A 21,888-nucleotide genomic window follows, 5' to 3' on the forward strand; every position below is an offset into this window, starting at 1 on the left:
ATTTTTATCCTTCATGGGGGTCCTGGAAACACACACTAGAGATACCAAGGGCCCATTGTACAGGCAAAAGACAGCCTCACTGAATGCAATGGATGCTGCTCCATGTAGAATTGCAGTCTGGGTGGGATTGCTCTGTAAGTTTATCTCACCCTTCCCATTTCTTAAGGTCTCAAAATGGACAAAGATGGACAAAATTTCCATCCAGCATTTCTGTGTTCTCATATAATATGCTGTGTCCTGGTTGGTCCAACAAGTGCTCTGCTATGGTTGACTTCTTTAGTTAAGTCAGTCTGCAGTGCCTTTCCTTTTCCTTGATTCATATTTGGGCATCACTGCAATTGGTGGTCCCTACGTAGACTTGTCCACAGCTGCATGCTATATGGTAGACTCCTGCAGAGGTGAGAGGATCCCTCTTCTCCTTTGCTGAATGGAGCATTTGTTGGATTTTCTTAGTGGATTTTCTTAGTGGACCACTCTAACAACCACTAAGTCAGACTACACAGAGAAGCCACTGAAATTCACAAGCAGGTGAACAATTTAAACAGAAATGAAAATGAACAAAATCTGGCTACTGGTATGAAAAAACTCTAAAATCAGGACAGTAAATAAAGAACAACACTCAGAAGACAGGGGAATTTCAGACATGAATCTATCAGGGCCAGCTAATGCCCCTGAACAAAGGATTCCCCCAGGCAATAAACATCCAGATCTTGAAGCTGACAGGTTATTCAGTGCTAATCAAGGTGGCCAATTGGAGCATTCCCACTTGCCTCCAACAGACAAGGGTTCTTTCTCTTACCTTGGACCTTCTGCAGATATATAAACCCTACTTGACTAGTTTCTCACAGATCTCACAACCTCTGAGGAAGCCTGCCATAGATGTGGGCGAAATGTCAGGAGAGAATGCTTCTGGAACATACAGCTGGGAAAACTCACAGCAACCCAGTGACTCTGGTCATGAAAGCCTTCAACAACATCCCTTGAACTGTCCTGGCTCACTGCAATGGAGTGGTAGCTTGGTGAAGCACTAGAGCAGTGGTCCTCAACCTATGGGTCCCCAGGTGTTCTGACCTTCAACTTCCAGAAATCCGGGCCAATTTACCAGCTGTTAGGATTTCTGGGAGTTGAAGGCCAAAACATCTGGGGACCCACAGGTTGAGAACCCCTGCACTTCTCGGCAGAGAAGGCTACAGGCCTTGTGAAAAGGGCAGCTCTGGGGATGCCATAGCCTTGAGCCGGGCAGTTCAAGGGCTGTCTGTCAAGCTGCACGCATTTTCCCGTGTAGAGAGGCACGCTGAGAAGCTCAAAGCGCAACGAAGAAGGGGGAAAGGGAAATCACGGGGGCCGCCGAGAGAAGGGGGCGGTGGGGGGGGGGGGAGAGCAGAAGATAGACACCCCCTCTCCCCCCCCCGGTCTCGCACACACATACAAAAAGCCGTGCGAGTCAAGAAACTCATTCAAAGTCAGGACCAAATATGCCGCCGCACGGATCCCAACAAAGCGCGCTCTCCTTCGATCCAGGGGTCCCGGGCGGGATGTGGGCGGACACGGGAGGGTCACTCGGCCCCCTTCCCTCCCTCCTTCGCTGCCGGGGAGGGGGGGTGCCCACGACTTCACCAAGCCCCCCCCCCCCCCCCGCCCCAGTCTGTGTAGCCGGACCCAGGCGCGCTTCCTGCCCCAACAGTAGGAGCGAGCGAGCGAGCGAGCCGGGCGGCGGTGAGTCTCTTCCTCTTCCTCTCGCGCGGCCGTCCGTCCGTCCGTCAAGGCCACGAAAGGAATAAAAGGAAAGAGAAAATGGAAGCGAAGGAGGGAAGGGAAGGGAAAAAGGAAAGGTGGCACTGGCAGGGAAGGAGAAAGGAAAGAAGACAGACAGAGTAGGGAAATTGGTTTGCTGGGAGTTTTCCGGGCTGTATGGCCATGTTCCAGAAGCATTCTCTCCTGGCGTTTCGCCCACATCTATGGCAGGCATCCTCAGAGGTTGTGAGATCTATTGGAAACTAGGCAAGTGGGGTTTATATAGCTGTGGAAAGTCCAGGGTGGGAGGAAGAACTCTTGTCTGCTTGAGGCAGGTGTGAATGTTGCAATTGGCCAGCTTGATTCGCACTGAATAACCTTTCAGCTTCAAGATCTGGCTGCTTCCTGCCTGGGGGAATCCTTTGTTGGGAGGTGTTAGCTGGCTGGAATTTCCCTGTTTTCGGAGTGTTGTTCTTTATTTAATGTCCTGATTGTAGTGTTTTTAATACTGGTAGCCAGATTTTGTTCATTTTCCTGGTTTCCTCATTTCTGTTAAAATTGTCCACCTGCATATTGTGGATTTCAGTGGCTTCTCCGTGAAGTCTGACATGGCGGTTGTCAGAGTGGTCCAGCATTCCTGTGTTCTCACATAATATGCGTATCCAGGTTGGTTCATCAGGTGCTCTGCTATGGCTGACTTCTCTGGTTGAGTTACTCTGCAGTGCCTTTCATGTTCCTTGATTTGTGTCTGAGCATCACTGCGTTTGGTGGTCCCTACCTAGACTTGTCCATAGTTGCGAGGTGATAGAGGGGATCCCTCTTTTTCTTTGCTGAACGTAGCATTTGTTGGATTTTCTTGGTGGGTCTCTAGATAGAGCGTAGGTTGTGTTTCTTCATCAGCTTCCCTATGCGGTCAGTGGTTCCCTTGATGTATGGTAAGATCAATTTTCCTCTGGGTGGACCTTTGTCTTTCCTCTCATGGCTTGCAGCTCTTCTGATGTCTGTGCTGGAGTCCCCATTGGCCTGTTGAGTCCAGTTTAGGTGGTTCAGTTCCCCTTGGAGGAGGTGGGATTCGCAGATCCTTTTTGGAGGGTCTGTCAGGACTTTAATTGTATTTCTTTTTTTATTTGGGTGATGGTTGGAGTTTTTATGTAGGCATCTATCCGTGTGTGTGTGTGTGTAAGTTTTCTGTAGATTGTGTATGGCCGAATTGTTGATTGGGTGTGTGAATGACTAGGGACCTCATCACACTAGAGCTTGGATACACTTGAAATCCACTTTAGGGAGGGGCCTTTAAACAGCTCAGCCAAATAGGTCCTGGGCTTCACCAAACCTCACACCCCAGAATTCTGTAGGAGGCAGAAACTGGATTTAAAGCGGATTCATGCTCTAGTGAAGGTATGGGTAAACCCAGGCCCGGCTGGATGCAGCCTTTGGGCTTTTTTCTCAGGTCCTCCTCTCTCTCACCATATTATCCTTCCTCCTTCCCTCTCTCTCTTACTTCATTACCTCCCTCTTTCTCCTTCCCTCCTTCCTTCCCTTCCACCCTTTTGTCCATTCTTCCCTCTTTCCCTCCCCTTCCTTCCTTTGCTTGCTTGCTTCCTTCCCTTTTGTTTTTCCTTCCTTCTCCCTTCCCTCTCTCCATTCCCTTCCTTCTTTCCTTCCAACCTTCCATCCATCCATCCATCCATCCATCCATCCATCCATCCATCCTTCTCTTCCTCCCTCCCTTCCTTCTCTTTTTCATTCCTCCTGGGGGATGTTTAGTTGAGTTAAGAGAAGGTAGAGAGGGAATAATGAGAACCACGTTTCAAGATTTCAAAGGGTGTCCCATTGAGGAGGAGGAGGAGGGAGGGAGACAACTGACTTTCTGCTGTTTTAGAGACCAGGGCTCAAGGAAGCAATGGTTTCAAATGACCAGGAAAAAGACTGAATTGAAAAGATGAGGAAGAACTTCTTAGAAAGTAGCCTAGGCTGCCTGGGAGTGTAGTGGAGACTCCTTCTCTGGATGCTTTCCCACAGAGGTTGTCTATTGGGAGTGCTTTGATTGTGCCTTCTTGCATGGCAGGGGGTTCGACTGGATGGCCCTTGGGGGTCTCTCTTCCAGCTCTAGGAATCTAGGATTCTATATCAGGAGTAGGCAATACTCCCGTCCACCATCTCATCCTGAGGAAGGCTAACCCTTTTGGGATCCCAACGTTGCCTGTCTTTCCTTCACTTCCTGCCTCCAAAAGAGAAGAGGAAGGGGGAGGGGGAAGGGTAGGGAGGGGGGTTGAGGAGAAACCCCGTCTCATGGCCTCTCCACCCGCTCCGCTGACCATGCGGCCCCCAAGTTAGAAAGTTTGCCCACGCCTGCTCTAGTGTGATGAGGGAGCAGGACATCTAGAAGTGGCAGTTTTCCTTCCTTTTCCTTTTCCATGGTGAACTGGATGTCTGTGTGGGTGCCCTTGGAGTGGTCCAGGAACTTGTTGAGTTCTTCTCCTCCATGGCTGGGAAGAGAGGATAGGAAGGGGGAAAGGAGAGGAAAGTGGCCAGGGCAGGCCTTCTTTGGGGAAGGGCAGGAGGGGAAGAGGAGTTGTGGAGGGGGGAAATAGAGAGTACGTCGGGGCGAGCGAGCGCGCTTGGGGAAAGTGGAGGGAGGCTGGAGAGGCGGGGAGAGGGGGAGTGAGTGGGGAAAGGGGAGGGAGGCTGGCAGGAGAGGTGGAGGGGAGGGAAGGGGAGGCGGAAGGGCCATCCTCTCTCTCTCTCTCTCTCTCTCTCTCTCTCTCTCCCTCTCTTTCTCTCTCTACGTCAGCCTCCTCCAGAGGATGGACGGCTTCCTCTTCCTCCTCTCTTTCCATCTCCGTGAAGCCAACATGAAGGGAGTTGGGCGCTGAGGCGGAGGGCAGGGAAGGGAGAAGGCTGCTCCGCGTTGCCCCCCAACTCTCTCCCCGTCTCCTTCCCCCCTCCCCGACTTCAGGCGGAGCGGGCGCCGTCGAGAGGCGCCACCATTCCTTCTCCCGGCCGCGGCGGAGGCGGAGGAGGCGGCGGCGGAGGAGAGCTGTCGGCGTTGGCTTCGCGGCTGTGGCAGCGGAGGCGGCGTCTGGTGTTGGGCGCCGCGGGGCTGGCCCTGGCCATGGGCCTGGTGCTGCTCATCGCCGTGCCGCTCCTGGTGCAGGCGCCGGCGCCCGGCGGGGCCCACTACGAGATGATGGGCACCTGCCGCATGATCTGCGACCCTTACAGCCCCAGCGCCGCCGCCGCCGCGTCCTCAACCGCCCGAGGCCCCGGGGGCACCACGGCCGCCCTGGAGGCGCTGCAGGAGCTGAGCGCCAACGACCCGCCGCCCCCTCCGCCGCCGCCCTTCCTGCAGGGGCCCAAGGGCGAGCCCGGGCGGCAGGGGAAGCCAGGACCGAGGGGACCCCCGGGGGAGCCCGGCCCGCCTGGCCCTAGGGGGCCCCCCGGCGAGAGGGGCGACTCCGGCAAGCCCGGCCTGCCTGGGCTCTCGCTGCCCGGGATCGGGGCCACCCCCGTGGCCGGAGGCGGCGTCCTGGGGCCCGGCTTCGGCGGGAGCAGCAGCAGCCCTCCTCCGGGGAGCGAGGCCTCGGCTTTCGGCGGGCCCAAGATCGCCTTCTACGTGGGCCTGAAGAGCCCCCACGAGGGCTACGAGGTGCTCAAGTTCGACGACGTCGTCACCAACCTGGGCAACCACTACGACCCGGCCTCGGGCAAGTTCTCCTGCCAGGTGCGCGGCATCTACTTCTTCACCTATCACATCCTCATGCGCGGCGGAGACGGGACCAGCATGTGGGCCGACCTCTGCAAGAACGGCCAGGTGGGTCTCCCAGGAGGTTGGGGGAGGAGAGAGATGTGCCCGGGCTCCTGGCCTTGCCGTCGGGTGCAGGGCCGGAGCTAGAAAAAACATCCGGCGGGGCGGGGGGCGGGGCGGAGGGGTTGAAACTTTTTTTAAAGCGAGTCATGAAGAGTAGTTCCATAATCAGGCTCCATCGATAAAGTTCAGTGGACACTCACGAGGATTTGGTCAGTTAAAATCCATGAGTAAAACCTGAAAAAAATCGGGCGGGCGGGCTTGAACCCCTAAACAACCTTCTCCCTTGGCTACAGCCCTGGTCGTGTGTGTGTGTGTGTGTGTTCTCCGTTCCCTCCAGGCAGGTGACACGCGTTTGACCGCCACCAGCCTCCAGGGAAACTCTTTTCCGCCCGCAGAATCCATGCAGAATCCATACAATCCATGTTGTATGTTTCCCGGGATGCGTGGCCATGTTCCAGAAGCATTCTCTCCTGACGTTTCTTCCCACATCTATGGCAGGCATCGTCAGAGGTTGTGAGGTCTGTTGGAAACTAGGCAAGTGGGGTTTACATCTCTGTGGAAGGTCCAGGGTGGGAGAAGGAACCCTTGTCTGTTGGGGACAAGTGTGAACATTGCAATTGGCTACTTTGTTTCTCATTGAATAGCCTTTCAGCTTCAAAGCCTGGCTGCTTACTGCCTGGAGGAATCCTTTTTTGGGAGGTGTTACCTGGCCTTGATTGATTCATGTCTGCAATTCCTCTGGTGTTTATTTACTGTCCTGATTTTAGAGTTTTTTTATACTCCAGACGTCAGGAGAGAATGCTACTGGAACATGACTATACAGTCCGGAAAACTCTCAACAACCCAGTGATTCCGGGCGCGAAAGCCTTCTGTAACACTCTCTCATTCCTGCTGCCGCGTCACATGTGAGAGCACTACAACTCCCTTGGTTTCATAGCACCGAGCCCTAGCCATTGAAATGGTGCCAAACTGCATGGATCCTGCAAACGGAGAGGGCTTCCCCTCGGGGCGGGTCAGACTCGTGTCACCACCACACAGCCTGGAGGGGACGGAGAAGGAAGAGTTCAGGGAAAGAGGGCGCCAGGGCCACCCGGGGCCACTTGGCAGAAGCGCTTGTGGATTGCCCGCGAGGGACTCTCCCAAAGCGGCTCGCGGTGGCTCAGCAGTTATTTCCTCGTTATTTTAGGAAGGTTATAGACGGCCCAGACAGCTCTTGAGTTTGACAAACTCAGCAAAGGGGAAAAAGAGCTCGCGAAGAACCTGGAAAGAAGCGGAGGGAGAGGATGGAACGCTGCCCTTTTCTGACTCGGGCGGTTGAATAAGAAGGACAGTGAAATCGTTTGTGCTGTTCTGTAGGAAGGAAGAAGGCAGTGCCGGGTGCATTCAAGAATCATTTTGCACGCAGCAGTTTTATAACATTACAGAGAGGGAGACGCTGATAACTGTTCATATGTTAGGTTTGCTGTGTTCACATTGGGTTGCTGAGAGTTTTCCGGGCTGTATGGCCATGTTCCAGAAGCATTCCCTCCTGAGGTTTCACCCACATCTATGACAGACATTCTCAGAGATTGAGGGGTCTGTTGGAAACTACGCAAATGAGGTATATATCTGAGGAATGTCCAGGGTAGGAGAAAGAACTCTTGTCTGTTTGAGGCAGGTGTGAATATTGCCGTTAATCGCCTTGATTAGCATTGCAAAGCCTTGCAGCTTCAAAGCCTGGTTGATTCCTGCCTTGGGGATCCTTTATTGGGAGGTATTAGCTGGCCCTGATTATTTCATGCCTGGATTTCCCCTGCTTTTTGAGTGTTGCTCTTTACTCATTGTCCTGATTTTAGAGTTTTAAAAATACTGGCAGCCAGATTTTGTTCATTTTCACATTTTCCTCCTTTCTGTTTGAAATTGTCCATGTGCTTGTGGATTTTCCACAGATATATAAACCTCACTTGCCTAGTTTTCAACAGACCCCTCAACCTCTGAGGATGCCTGCAATAGATGTGAAGGAAAGTCAGGAGAGAATGCTTCTGGGACATGGCCATGCAGTCCAGAAAACTCACAGCAACCCAGTGATTCCAGCCATGAAAGCCTTCGACAATACATTGTGTTCACATTCTCTGCCTCTTTACTCCCTATGCCTGGCATGTATTTCTAGCTACTGAAGTGAAGTTTTTGATTACTGCAGTGTTAGAAATGTGGGGACTCAAGGGGATTTTCATGGGAGCAGAATTCTTATTCCTTCTTCTGAAATATAGTTTATAGCATGTGATATTCATTGGTGGTTTCCCATCCAAGTATTAAGCAGGGCTGGCCCTACATAATACTTCCAAGAGTATTTAGGTCTGTTTTATAGTCAAAGATCCTCTGTCATCACAACTTTGCTGTCTCCTTAACCCCATAGCCTGAATTAGAATAGATTTATTGAATTCATGGTTGAATAGTGAATCAACAGATAGATACAACTCATTGATTCGGTAGATCAATTCCATTTGGCAAAAACCCACTAGGATTCAGAATAATCTGCAAAGACAATAACAAATAGTCTTGAGACTGAAATCCCTGGGGAGATGTTGACCTGTGGAGATTCTTCTCCTTAAATCTGTTCCCTCTCTCATTTTTAGTTGGAGGAAAGGCTGAAGTTCAGTGAGAGAGCCTATACTTTGACTCTCTTCCAGGAGAGATAAAGTGGGATATAAATATTATTATTATTATTATTATTAATAATAATTTGCTGGGAAGAACTTCCACATTCAACCCATGGCACCCCCATGTAGGGCTGGAAAAAAGCCCTGCTGCTGCCAGTCCAGAGCAACAATACTGGACTGGGTTGCTGTGAGTTTTCGGGCTGTATGGCTATATTCCAGAAGCATTCTCTCCTGATGTTTCACCCACATCTATGGTAGGCATCCTCAGAAGTTGCGAGTATTGAAGACAGTATGGCAGAAAGCAGCTTGCAGTGGTTCTAAGGGATGCCGTGATGATCTTTCCTGAGGCTTAGGGTCAGTGTGATTGTGACACTTTGAAACTACGCTCCAGTGAGTTTGGAAATGTCTCACAGGACATATCATGCCACAGAAAGATGAACAAAAGGGAAGGAATCTACCTATTGTGGATTATATTGCAATCCTGGGTTTTGGCATTCCTTCTGCATAAGATCTCTTTCCAAATGGAATACCTCAAAACATCCCTAAATAGTAAATCTTGATACCTGTTAAAATGCCTTTGGAATCATACCAATAATTGTGTGGAAGGTGCATTTAGAACTCCGAATAGTCAGTTGAGGAGGGAAAACAGCTGAAAAGGATGTAGTGGGTACAAGAAGAGTGAAACATCTTGGCTCCGTAGCAGGTTCACTCATTTTTTTTCCTGAAAAGGGATTATATGTGCTGGGGTTTGGTTTCATGCATTTTATATCACAAATTGTTACATCCACAGGAAGGCATCTTTAGGAAGTCTCTCTGCATGTCTGTTTTTGTTGAGGGAAAAGGGAAGGCAACTTTTGAGTTTTAGTCTTTGTGAAAATAGAAATTACCAATATAAGAGTTAATTCTATTAATCCTGACCCTTACCCAACTCTTATGCCTCTTTCTTGTGCTCATGTTTTCATCAGGCTCTTTATTCTCATTCTTTAGTTGGTCTGAGTAATTCTATGTATCCAACATAGGGAAAGTTGTTGCACTGCAACTCCCATCAGGCCTGGCCAGCATAGCCAAAGGTTAGGGATGGAGTTGCAGTGCAATGGTATCTGGAAGGACATGGTTTACCCATCTGTGTAATGTGCACTGAGCATGCAGATAGAGTCCTTGCCACCAGAGCTCAACATTCAGAATGCCCAAACAGCAAGGATATCTTTTCCAGATCAGGTGCAGAAATGTACCTCAAAGGGCACCCGGAAAGTGTAACCTGTGGAGGTTTCAAATCTAAGATGGCACAACTCTCACCACACAGGGGCAGAATCCTAGATCCTGCCATGCTTACTTCTGAAATGGGGACCCCAGAATTCAAGGCCATTGTATGGTTACTTGTGGCTTGATGTATGCTGTATGTTTGCACGGGCCTGCGAAGAGCAAATAGAACAGGCATGTGATGCCACTCTGGTTATGACTGTCTTATCTCATAGAGGAAGTTATTCATTTTACAGCCAGGAAGACCTGGAGCACAAATCAAATTTGCCACAGGGAGGCTGTTGAATGTGGCCAGCCTTGGGTGAGTTAATCCTCATCTAGAAATTCCTGTTGCTTAGACTATCTACTCCAGGGGAACATGTCTTCCTTGCAAATGCTTTTGACTGCAACTCCCTAGTGCTAACACATACAGATAACAGAGAAAGAGGACATGAATTACACTCTAACAGCATCTGGAGGGCCACATGTTTCCCACCCCTGCTCTGCTCCATGATCCTAGTAGTGGGGTTGAGAGAGTGGAGACTCACAACAGGATGGTAGCAATCCATGTGACAAGATACTCTTATATTACGGCCAGGATTAATTAACATTTTCTTACTTTTTTAAAACTACCGTGTTTCCCCGAAAATAAGACAGTGTCTTATATTATTTTTTACTCCAAAAGATGTGCTAGGTCTTATTTTCAGGGGATGTCTTATTTTTCCATGAAGAAGAATTCACATTTATTGTTGAACAAAAAAATGAACATTTATTCTATACTGTACAGTAGTTGTCATCACAAACCAACATAACCAAACCAGACAAACTGTGACTTCGGTCAAGAATTTCTTGTTACTTCCATTATTTCCATATACAACTGGTATGTACATTTACCAATCCTGCATGCTATGGTGTTTTGTTTGGTGGGCGCCAGGCATGCTTCCAAACAAAAACTTTGCTAGGTCTTACTTTCGGGGAGGCCTTATATTTAGCAATTCAGCAAAACCTCTACTAGGTCTTATTTTTTGGGGATGTCTTATTTTAGGGGAAACAGGGTATATCTTTGCCAAGCAATTGCTGTCAAATGGGGCAGAAGAAGAAAAAACTCTCTTACAAAATTGCATATCCTTCTTAGAAGCTTTTAAGAAGCTTGTGAGCAGATGATTGCCTAAAATGGGGAACCATCCAAGCAGAACTTGTTTATTATTTTATGGGTCCCCTACTTTTCCTTATAATTTAAGGATTAGGGTAAGTGGACTAAAGTAAGAGTGTGTAAAGATTCAGGGTATATGTCACAGTAGGCACCAGCTCATTTAGATATAACTACATCATTTATGTGCCTCTGTTTAGATTGAGGCAAATCATATCAATATCTGTTTAAGCAAAAAGGCAACATAATGCTTTTTCCATATATAGAAGGTAGGTAGGCAACAAATAGTATCCATCAAACATGCGGACAACAACCCCCAGTTTGGTGCATGAAAAGTAGACATTGCACCACATACAGTTCTGCTCAGGAGAAAAGCTAGATGGCCACCTTTCTGCATTTATGACATATGCCAGTTGTCTCATTCTTCCCAGTGGAAGAAATGACCCTGGATATAGGACTTCAGCCCTATGATCCAATTGAGGATTCTAAGGCTCTAAACCAGGCATGGGCTAACCTCAGCCCTCCATGTGTTTTGGACTTCAACTCCCACAATTCCTAACTGCTGGTTGGCTGTTAGGAATTGTGGGAGTTGAAGTCCAAAACACCTGGAGGCCCAAAGTTTGCCTATGTCTGCTCTAAACAGAATCCTTCTTTCCAAGGTGCGTAAGTGGGAAAAACTCAGGCTTGGAGATCTATCAGGACTCTAAAGCTAGTGTGTTATCTTCATGTTAGTCTGGTACTTGTCATTTAAGCTTTGGGCTATAATTCCAGAGACTAAAACAGAGGCAAAGGAAGCCAGACATTATCAGCCTGGAATGGCCAGGAAATGGTTCATTTGTCATTATTAATCCAATTGTGCCACAAACTGAAAGGACAGCAATGTCTCTCTCACTAAACCAATTCCCTTGTAGTAAAACAGATACCTGTTACCTACAACCGGAAGCCTGAGGTCACATCTTCACTCCATGATTCACTTTATGGGTCATTCTTAGATTTAAATATCCTTTATCTGTCATGGTCAATCTGTGGGATTAGGTACTACAAGGTGCAGCAATTGCCACCGTTTTGGATGGTTTGGGCAGTGGATTAGATACATTAATAGAAGATGAAACTATCAGTCATATTACCTCCAGAATCAGAGGCAACATGATTCAGAATATGTTAATGGGAGCATTAATGGGAAGATGCCATTGCACTCAGGCTTTCTTTATAGGCTTTCCAGAGGCATATGATGAACCATTTTGGATTGGATATATGGTTGGTTTGAGCCTGCATGGTTCCTCTGATGGTGTTTTATGCTTTATACTTCTACTGTGTACTTTCGTATCATCCAAGAACTGAAAAATCACCACCCTTTCAGTACAGAATGTGGAAAAGACATTTGTGCTCAAAATACTATCTATCTATTTGTGCTCAAAATACTTCTATTCAGTGGTGGTGGTCCTCCTCCTTTTTGATCTAAAGGCTTCCTCCTGATGCCTGTGTATGTGCCTTCAAATTATCTGCTGACTTATGACAAACCCTGTGGATTTTATAGGGTTTTCATAGACAAAGAATACTTGGAAGTGGTTTTCCTTCCTCCAGAATACATTGCCTGGTATTGGTTGTAAGTCTCCCACCCAAGCAGACTGACCCAGTTTAGCTTCCAGATGAGGTGAGATGTAATGAATTTAGTGTTTTGTTAAGGGCAGGCATGGGCAAACTAAGGCCCAAAGGCTGGATGCAGCCCCTTGGGCACTTACCTCAGGCCCTCCTCATTTTCCCTGTCCTCTTGGCATGATGGCCCACCATATCCTTATGACAAAAAGATGGGGGAGGAAGGCACATAGCAAATGAGAGCCCTGTGGAGTGCTCTCATCCACTGTGTGTCTGACGCTCCTCCTGGCATAAGGACAATGGGAGTGACCTCATCCTTATGCTGGTAGGATGGCTCGGCTCGAGGAAGGCACACAGCGGCTGAGAGCCCTCTGGAGCACACTCAGCCACCACCTATCTTGCTCTCCACCCAGCATAATGCCAAGAGGATAGCCCGAGGATTAGGGGAGGAGGATGGGAAAGGGGATGGAGCAGTCACCATGTGTCCCGCCTTCCTCCCAGCATAAGGATGGGACGAGCAGCCCCGTCCTTATGCTGGGAGGACAACCTGAGGATGACCCGGGTCCTGCCTTGTACCCTGCTGGCCCCATCATTTCCCAGGCCTTCCCTACCCAGCGTGTGCCAAACCCTCCTCCCTCCTGGCCTGGCCCTCCCAGTCAGACCCACAATGCAGTCCCAACGCAAAAAAGTTTACCCGTGCCTGGTTTAGGGTAAACTCTTCTGCCTAGTTTTCCTTGATTCCTCCAAACACCATGGACAGCTCCCAACAGCCAGGAATATTATTTGACTGTATGAGGTTCAGAAAAAAATCAATGAGAAGTAGCACTTCTTAAAAATGAGCATTTAAAAAAACCCACTTGCTATGTGTTGGTGATTGGGGAACTGAACAATATTCAAGAAGAGCAGTGTATGGTTTTTACTGGACTGTGCAGTGATCCCAGTGATCTCAAAGGGCTGGTATTCCAAATATTTTGGACCAAATTTCATTTAATCCCAGCCAGCAGTTACAACATAGGATCACTATAAGTCAATAGGCAATTTAGGTGCCCCTAGTAGTGCAATGGGTTAAACCCTTGTGATGGCAGGACTGCTGACTTGAAGTTTGGATTGCTGACCTGAAGGTTGCCAGTTCAAATATAGGAAGAATGCGGATGAGCTCCCTCTGCCAGTTCTAGCTCCCCATATGGGGACATGAGAGAAGCCTCCCACAAGGATGGTAAAACATCAAAACATCCAAGCACCCCCTGGGCAATGTCCTTGCAGACGGCCAATTCTCTTACGCCAGAAGCAACTAGTTGCAGTTTCTCAAGTTGCTCCTGAGATGAAAAATAAAAGACAACTTGAAGGGATATACACATGCTCAAAACATCTGGTGGGACCTCAGTCGCCTACCTCTGGACTGGCATAAAAGTTACTGTCCATTATAGAGAGTTAGTTCCAGGAAATCTCTGCTACCTCTGTCCCTTTCCTCTGCACCCAGGTATCTTTCCCTCTCACATAGACAGAACCTCATGCTTATTTGCTTTGATGCTTTTCTCCCTGGATAGGAAATATATGAAATCTCCTAAAGAAGCTGCTCTCTGTTTCAATTTTATTTCTCAGTTGAGCAAGTGTAAGGCCCAAGGGAGAACAGATTTAAGACTAGCCTATAATCTCAGTAAGGTGGAAGGTAAAATGGATGGAGCATGGAAAGAAAGATGGCCTTTGGTACTCCAGAATGGAAAGGTCCTGGGAGAAACAATGTTGCAACAATGGAAACATCTTTTTTTTTTTTTTAAAAAAGATAAATCACGAAGAGAAAAAGGGGGCATGTTAGGATTGAACAAGATAGTAGAATTAAAGTAGTCTGACACCACTTAAACTTCAACAGTTCAATGCTATGGCTTCATGAGAGCCGCAGTTTGGTGAGGCACCAGTACTCTTTGGTAGAGAAAGCTAAACTTTCTTTTCCCCACCCTGGACATTCCACAGATATGTAAACCCCACTTGCCTACTTTCCAACAGACCCCATAACCTCTGAGGGTGCCTGCCACAGATGTGGGCGAAACGTCAGGAGAGAATGCTTCTGGAACATGGCCACACAGACTGGAAAACTCACAGCAACCCACTAAAGATCTTGTTTAATTACAACTCCCATGATCCAACAGCATTGAACCATGGCCACTAAAGTGATGTCAAGGAGCATTAATTCTACAGTGTAGATGCACCTGGGGAGGGAGAAATAATAATAATAATAATAACTTTATTTTTATACCCCGCCTCTATCTCCCCGGAGGGGACTCAGGGCGGCTTACATGGGGCCAAGCCCGAATAAAAACAGTAGCAGTATAAAACACAGCAATAGACAACAACTTGCACAATAAAAAAAATTAAACATTAGCCAATAAAAAACAAGAACTAATAAAAACATGGATTAAAACTGAGAGATTGTAAAAGTAGACTGGGTAAGGTGCACCATATAAATATTGTAAACACAAGGTGACTGATAAAGTGCTGCAAATTCTGGAAGTGCAAATTGGGATGGGAATAGACCCTGTGTCTATATCGAGTTGACAAAGGTAAAAGGTGCAAACCGGTACAAGAATGGTCACAGATACAGATTGCTTCTGGATTAGCAATCTTTATCTAAAGGCTTGAGTAAAGAGCCAGGTTTTCAAGCTCTTTCTGAATGCTACCAGGGTGGGGGCTTGCCTGATTTCCCTGGGGAGCGAGTTCCAGAGCCGGGGGGCCACCACGGAGAAGGCTCTCTCTCTCGTCCCCACCAACCGTGCTTGTGACGGAGGTGGGAGCAAGAGGAGGGCCTCCCCCGACGAACGAAGAGATCGTGCAGGTTCATAGGGGGAGAGGCAATCACTAAGAAAGGCAAAGGTGAGGAGACTGAGGCAGGGAAATGGTCACTAAGAAGCATAGCTGTGATGCTCAAGTGAGAGATTGCTTTGACGGATGTTCTAGCTGCCATGACAAAAATGGCCCGAAGGGTCAATGTATGTCCCTACCTTATCAGCATGACATCAGATTTTTTTTATCTCAATCTCATAGTTTGGTCATAAAAGGACTTTATGTCTTTGAGCTAAAAGAGGAAAAGGAAAGCTAAAGAGTGCAGAACTGGTGAGAAGCACACTTCTGTGTGATCCTTTGGCCAGAGGTTTAAAGGCTGCTCACTTGCCTTTACATTTGTGAGTGTGTTTTGTCTCAGGTCTCCTTGAGAATCATTTGATCAATGGCCAACATAAAATCTTTGAGATTAATAATACATAATGAATAAATGGAGAACAGCATAAACACAATGTATTTGATCAGGAGTAAAGGAGAAAGGAAGAAAACACTTTTGGGGAAGAACAGACAAAGCTGGTGAAAGAGAGAAACTGGATAATAGAGGATGAAATGAAGACAGGCCTAAAGAAGCAGAAGGGGTGAAAGAGGTCTGGTGTGGTGGTGGTGGAAGAGGAAGAGATGCCAAAGATAGGAAGGAGGGGAGTGCCCGGAGCAGTTAGGAAAGAAACAGGCTGAATAGACATCTGTCTGCCAGGATTCAAGTGCGAAGAATATTCCAGCCAAAGAGGTTAAACTGTATGCCTTTTACTGTCATTTCCAATATTTTTTATTCTGCAAAGCAATTAAGGGAAAAGAAATAGGGTTTACGAGGAAAACATAAGTCAAAGCAAGGCAAAAGAAAAAGAGATAAAAAAATGGGGGAGAAATGGGACTATCCCCATGAAAAGATACATTAGGAGTCAGGGAGATTTGAAAAAACTACAAATGTTCATAATCTCCTAACTAAAACAGTTGGTGGTCATGCTGGCTGGGGACTTCTGGGAGTTTGTACTCTGAAAAATTAACTTCCCCAAACTCTGAGACCAAAGCAATGCAGGTGAAAAGAGAATGCCGGGTGGATCAAAGTAGAATGGCAATAGAATGGATTGATCTGAAAGGAGGCTCAGAATAGGATATTAATGGAAAGAGATTGCATTAGGAAGAAGTGGCTGTTGGTATATTCTTGAGGTATTTTAGCCTCACTGTGACCCCCTTCGGTTTTTTTGAATTTCCTTTGAAGTTCTTGAGGAGACCTATCCAAATATACTTCAATCAAAACTATGAAAAAATATTCATCTTTGTTAGAGAAATTGTTGTTTGTTGTTGTTTGGTCAACAGATAAACCTCTTCATTTGCTTTAAATGTCACACTTAGAGTAATTTGGGTTGACACTATTGATAAGAGCATTCCAAACTTTCCATGTTGGTGACACACTTTTTAGACTTGCATCCTTTCGTGACATGATAATTTCAGTTTTATTGGAAAACCAGAAGTTTGACAGTAAAAGTTTCATATAATATACATGTCTATATATGTGTGTGTGTATATATATACACACACAAATGTGTTTCATATAATTGATTTTTCCCTTTATACGTCTTATGTACTACAGTTGATTCTTGTGTAGTTTCTTCTGTGGCCACTCCATGCAATTCATTACAAACATTGTCATCAGATTTTCCTTTCTTAATTAGAAATTTATCAGTTCCAGTGGTAATTTCTGCACCTCAGTCAACAATTTTTGCAAATTATAAAAGTTATAATAGTACCTATTTATTCATTTATTTCATTTATATACTGCTTTTCTCACCCCTGGGGGGACTCAAAGCGGTTCACAACATAATCAATGGCAAAATTCAATGCCTCACATTAATAAACATCAAATATCAAATCACCAACATATGACAACAGAATAAAACCATCAAAACTATAAAACTGTGACTGCAGTCACAGGGACAACACAAAACATTTAAGTCTTGCAACAATCTCGAGTGTCTTTCCATATTTCTGTCATTTGCCGAATGCCTGCTTGAATAACCAGGTCTTGTGTTGTTTCCTAAACGTGACCTACACTTGAACAGTAACAGCACTCTACTTCTGTAGGTATTGAATCTTTCTGGATGTTTTTAAATAGAGGCTAGACAGCCATCTTTTGGGAAGGCTTTGACTGTGTGTTCCTGCCTGGCTGATGGGGTTGGACTAGATGCCCTATGGGGATCCCTTCCAACTCTAGTGAAGTATAGCCTGCCTGGGAATCTAGTGGAGTCTCCTTCTCTGGAGATTTTTGAATGGAGGCTGGATGGCCATCTGTTGGGAGAGTTTTGACTGTGTCTTCCTCTCAGGCAGCCTTTGTTTATGTGGGGTGAGGGGCACATTTTTCATGCGACACACCTGTGGACTACAGACAACATACAGTTTTGAAAGCTCTGCTCTAGATGGCACCTGGAAGGGAAGGAGAAGACTAATGGACATACAAGGGTTATTCACACTGTAGAACTAATGTAGTTTGACACCACCTTAACTGCCATGGCCTAGTGCTATGGAATTGTGGGAGCTGTAGTTTTAAAAATCTCTAGAATTCTCTGCCAAAACATGCTTGTGCCTCACTAAACTGCAGATCCCAGCGTACTGAACCAGTTAAAGCAGTGGTTCCTAACCTTTGGACCTCCAGGTGTTTGGACTCCCAGAAATCCCAGCCAGCTTACCAACTGTTAGGAACTGTGGGAGCTGAAGTCCAAAACACCTGGAGGCCTAAATGTTGGGAACCACTGAGTTAAAGGATTGTCAAACCTAATTAATTCTAGTGTAAATGCACTCCCAGTAAGATTGCTGGGAAGTGTGTGCTTGTTAAGAAAAGTGGAGGGAGATTATTTGTACTTATTTTCTGATTTTATTGCATCTTCCCATGCCAAATTCTACCATGTTTTCCCCAAAATAAGACAGTGTCTTGCATTAATTTTTGCTCCTGAAGATGCGCTAGGTTTATTTTCAGGGGATGTCTTATTTTTTCATGAAGAAGAATTCACATTTATTGTTGAACAAAAAAAAGAAGAAAGAACATTTATTATATACCGTACAGTAGTTGTCATCACAAGCCAGCATAACCAGACAAACTGTGAATCCTATCAAGAATTTCTTGTTACTATCATTATTTCCATGTACATCAATTTATGGTACGTACATTTACTGATTCTGCATGCCCTGGTGTTGTTTGCCATGCATGCTTCCAAACAAAAACTTTGGTAGGTCTTACTTTCAGGGGAGGCCTTATATTTAGCAATTCAGCCAAACATCTACTAGGTCTTATTTTCAGGGGATGTCTTATTTTTGGGGAAACAGGGTACCCGCTGAACTGTACCATGAGAATGGATGGATGCCTGAGAAGAAGGGATGTGTGTTTGGGGAAGGCAGGGAAGGGGATCAATGCCAACGGGAGAAAGAGAGCTTGGGAGCAGACTCTGGGTGGCTTCAAGGATCTGAATCCCTGTTCCCTTTGGATTTGGTGTGCTTTTCAGGTGCGAGCTAGTGCCATTGCGCAGGATGCAGACCAGAATTACGACTACGCCAGCAACAGTGTGGTGCTGCATCTGGACTCAGGGGACGAGGTCTATGTCAAACTGGATGGAGGCAAAGCCCATGGAGGCAACAACAATAAATACAGCACTTTCTCTGGCTTCCTTTTGTACCCTGATTGAAAGAGCCAAGCGTACAAGGTGTGCTCCATTGCCTCGTCTCCCACTCGCCCATCCACCCCATTGCCTTTCCTGCGGGGTCTGCTCTTCAGGTTACTTTAAGCTTCATCTTAGACAAAAACTGTGTGTTACCTTGATTGCAGTAAGAAAGAGAAATGAATAGTGTCTCCTTTCTGGCTGTTGATGTTATCCGTCTCCTTCTGTTTCCTGTTGTTCATTAAACACACGATGAGACGGGTAGCTCTGAGAACCTTAAGCTGGCTAATGAGCACCATGAATTGGTCCCTTCGTTTAGCACAGATTAAAGACGTGGAGTTAAATCCACACCGTCTCTGGTGAAAAAACGGCAGCTGAGCCCCAGCGAAGTGGTCCGCATGAAAGTCCCCTGATCCAGGCTGTGCATTTGAAAGGAGATTTTCAGAAACGGCACCAGTTTTGCCTGTGCCGTTTTTTAAGCCACACAAATGTGTCACTTTCTTTAAGTAGCGTTGCATCAAAACCAGTGCCGCGATTCTGTAATATCTGAGTTTCACTGGTGTGTTAGACACAAAATAAAGTCAAACCACACTGCATGCAGATTTAGGCTTTACAGTCAAGACATTGCAAATTGCAGCTCTTTGTGATTACAATTAGCTTATAGTCTTGCTGCCCAAAATCCCATTCTCTTATTGAAAATATTTTGGCAGCTGCATCTTTAACTTCCTGTGGGTCTATTTCCCCTCCTTTTAATTAAGCAAGCGGTTAAAAAGAAATGTCTATTGACACTTCCCCTCCACAACTCTTTTAATCAACGGACACTACAGACATCTGTTTTAAAACAGCCAAGCCATTATGTATGTCTAAAAACCTTGATACACAAGGCAGACTGAATGGATGAACCCTGGCACTTTATTTCTTTTCCTGTATATGATTGTTGCTTTTACTAACAGCCTGGGGAATAGGACAGAATTCTTGTGACACTGCATTGGCTGTTCCTATGTTGCTTTGTATGTAGGGGATTTGCTTATAACCATTTTGATTTGTGTCTTATAAATATCTATAAATATTTTATTTCTTTAGTTCTTCCGTCCACCCTTGTGCAATGCAATACTTTATGTGGGTGATGGTGTTTAAAAAAGAGTTTAATCTCCTGTCTCTAAAGCAAATGAATGAGCTAAAGAAGAAAAAAAGAGAAAGATATATCACATTAAATTATCTTTTTTGACAATGTTCTTTCTGTTGTGTCTTCTTCTGATGTGTTGTGTGAGAGAAGGGGGAACATTGCAGAACGGAGAAGTGGGTCTGCCTGCTTTAACTTTTCAGGGTGTGTGTGTGTTTCCTTCATGAAACCTGCTTTTCTAATGAACCAACAGGTTTTAGTTCTCTTTCATTTTCTCAGTAGTAATGTGCAATCCATACAATATGAATCCTGACTCTTAGCAAGGATTAAGTGCATGGCTTAAGTTCCCAGTTTTTGGTTAAGATGGAAAGGAAGAATTAAGCCAATCCTGTTAGTTATTGATTGCAGCAGAGACCTGGAAGACGACAGGCAAGACAGACTGGCACTGTTGTTCTAGCTCAGAGGTTCTCAACCTGTGGGCCGTGAGAACAAAAATCCGGTCCATGAACTGCCTTCCTATTTCTACTCCTTTCCACAGAGCTGACCATTGCATTGGATAGACCACATCAGCACTAGAATATTAAATATGGTTTTCTGTGGGAAAGCAGATGATGACTACTGAATGGCATACGTTCTGTTTCAGAAACTAGAGCCAATGAAATTTTCTGAACCAGCACCCCAAATAACCAAACTGAATCTAAAGTTGATCAAAAACTGATTCGTAACCCTTTTGGCACTAATGTTGGAGAGTGGACCCTGGTCAAAGTGGTCCCTGGTCAAAAAAAGGTTGGGAATCACTGTTCTAGCTGGAATCCTCTCCAAGCCCCAAAGCTTTTAGAAGAATATGAATTAAAACCTAGGATGGGGGCTCATTCCTTGGTTCCCTGGAATTAAAGGACAACAAGAGACCTAGCAAAAGAATAAAGTGGCCTCACCTTCCTCTATCCTTCTAATCTAGAGAACAGAAACATCATTTTAATGACACATACTTTCTCCTTATTCTGAAACAGCCATCAAATATTACCCTTGAAATCCTCCAAGTTCATTCAGTGTCATGGATCTAGATCTTAGTAGACACATATCAAATTGTGTCCTGCCTCCTTTGAAATTATTCTTTGGGATCATTTGTTATGTTAGTAACAGATGGGAGAGGTTAGGCACATTTTCTGATTCGCAGGGATGAAAAATAAACCACAAGGGTCACAATCCATCAAAATGTTCTTTTACCAACATTTATGGGAGATTACTGATTTGAATTAAAGTGGTGTCCCCCTAACAAGGAGCTTGTTAAATACACAATGAACATACATTGTTGTTTCTTTTTAGTGTGTATTGTGCATTTAAAATTACATTGATAGGCCCATAAGAATTTCTTTTGTAAGCAATATCCTTCCTAAACCATTGTTAATTTATTTACAATGGCCTCATCTCTACAGTCATTTGATGGTTCTTATAAACCAGGCATGGGAAAACTTCTGCCTTCTAGGTGTTTTGGACATCAGTTCCTACAATTCCCAACAGCCGGTACAAAACACCTGGAGGGCCTGTTTGCCCATGCCTGTTGTAGACTCATATAATGCAATTCGATGCAATTGACAATTCGGGAAGAAGAAAAGACAGAGTGTGGATGGTGCATCACTGGTACATAATTCAAGGCAGCATTGTTGTTTATTATGTTCTATCAAGTTGGTTCCAATTTATGGTGATCCTTGAATGAGAGACCCCCTAAGACATTCTGTTATTAACAGCTCAGTTTTTGCAAACCCAGGACCATTGCTATCTTTATTGAGTCCATCCATCAGGGCAGCATGTATGGGTCTAAATTCAATTGGCAGCCCTGAGTAGACCCTCTGAATCAATTGCTGGATGAAAAATCAACATGTTAATCTCATTGATTCAATGGACCCACTCTAGTTGAGTACCAATTGGATTGAGGCCATGACTGCCTTCCTGCACAACAACAGATCTGTAAAGTGGGCTAGGCTGAGAAGACTGATCTAACTCAAAGGCACGTACTGAGCTTCATGTCTGACCATGGATGGGAACCTGTGTATCTTCAATCCTAGTCTGACACTCTTATTAGATCACCTGGGACTATTTCTTCTGTTACATTT

General features: G+C 45.8%; 1 protein-coding gene across 2 annotated transcripts; it reads left to right on the plus strand.

Annotated features, from left to right (window-relative positions):
• Window positions 1–1,624: 1,624 nt before the first annotated feature.
• c1ql2 (complement C1q like 2) lies at window positions 1,625–19,886 on the plus strand. 2 transcript variants are annotated; one of them, XM_062967426.1, is made up of 3 exons: window positions 1,625–1,716; window positions 4,694–5,548; window positions 18,499–19,886. In XM_062967426.1, exons 2-3 carry the CDS (start codon window positions 4,850–4,852, stop codon window positions 18,676–18,678), a joined length of 879 nt encoding a protein of 292 aa, XP_062823496.1. In that variant the 5' UTR covers window positions 1,625–1,716; window positions 4,694–4,849; the 3' UTR covers window positions 18,679–19,886. The 2 variants fall into 2 exon arrangements, with proteins under 2 accessions (XP_062823496.1, XP_008118995.2); XM_008120788.3 differs by lacking the exon at window positions 1,625–1,716 and having other exon boundaries at window positions 4,486–5,548.
• Window positions 19,887–21,888: the final 2,002 nt, after the last annotated feature.

Source organism: Anolis carolinensis, chromosome 1 (genome assembly GCF_035594765.1).
Source record: "Anolis carolinensis isolate JA03-04 chromosome 1, rAnoCar3.1.pri, whole genome shotgun sequence".
NCBI classification, from domain to species: domain Eukaryota; kingdom Metazoa; phylum Chordata; class Lepidosauria; order Squamata; family Dactyloidae; genus Anolis; species Anolis carolinensis.

Excerpts from the sequence above, each read along its gene's own strand:
- c1ql2 (XM_062967426.1), top strand. The coding sequence starts at position 4,850 with ATGGGCCTGGTGCTGCTCATCGCCGTGCCGCTCCTGGTGCAGGCGCCG. Across the intron at positions 5,549-18,498 it reads ACCTCTGCAAGAACGGCCAG|GTGCGAGCTAGTGCCATTGC; the intron begins GTGGGTCTCCCA and ends TGTGCTTTTCAG.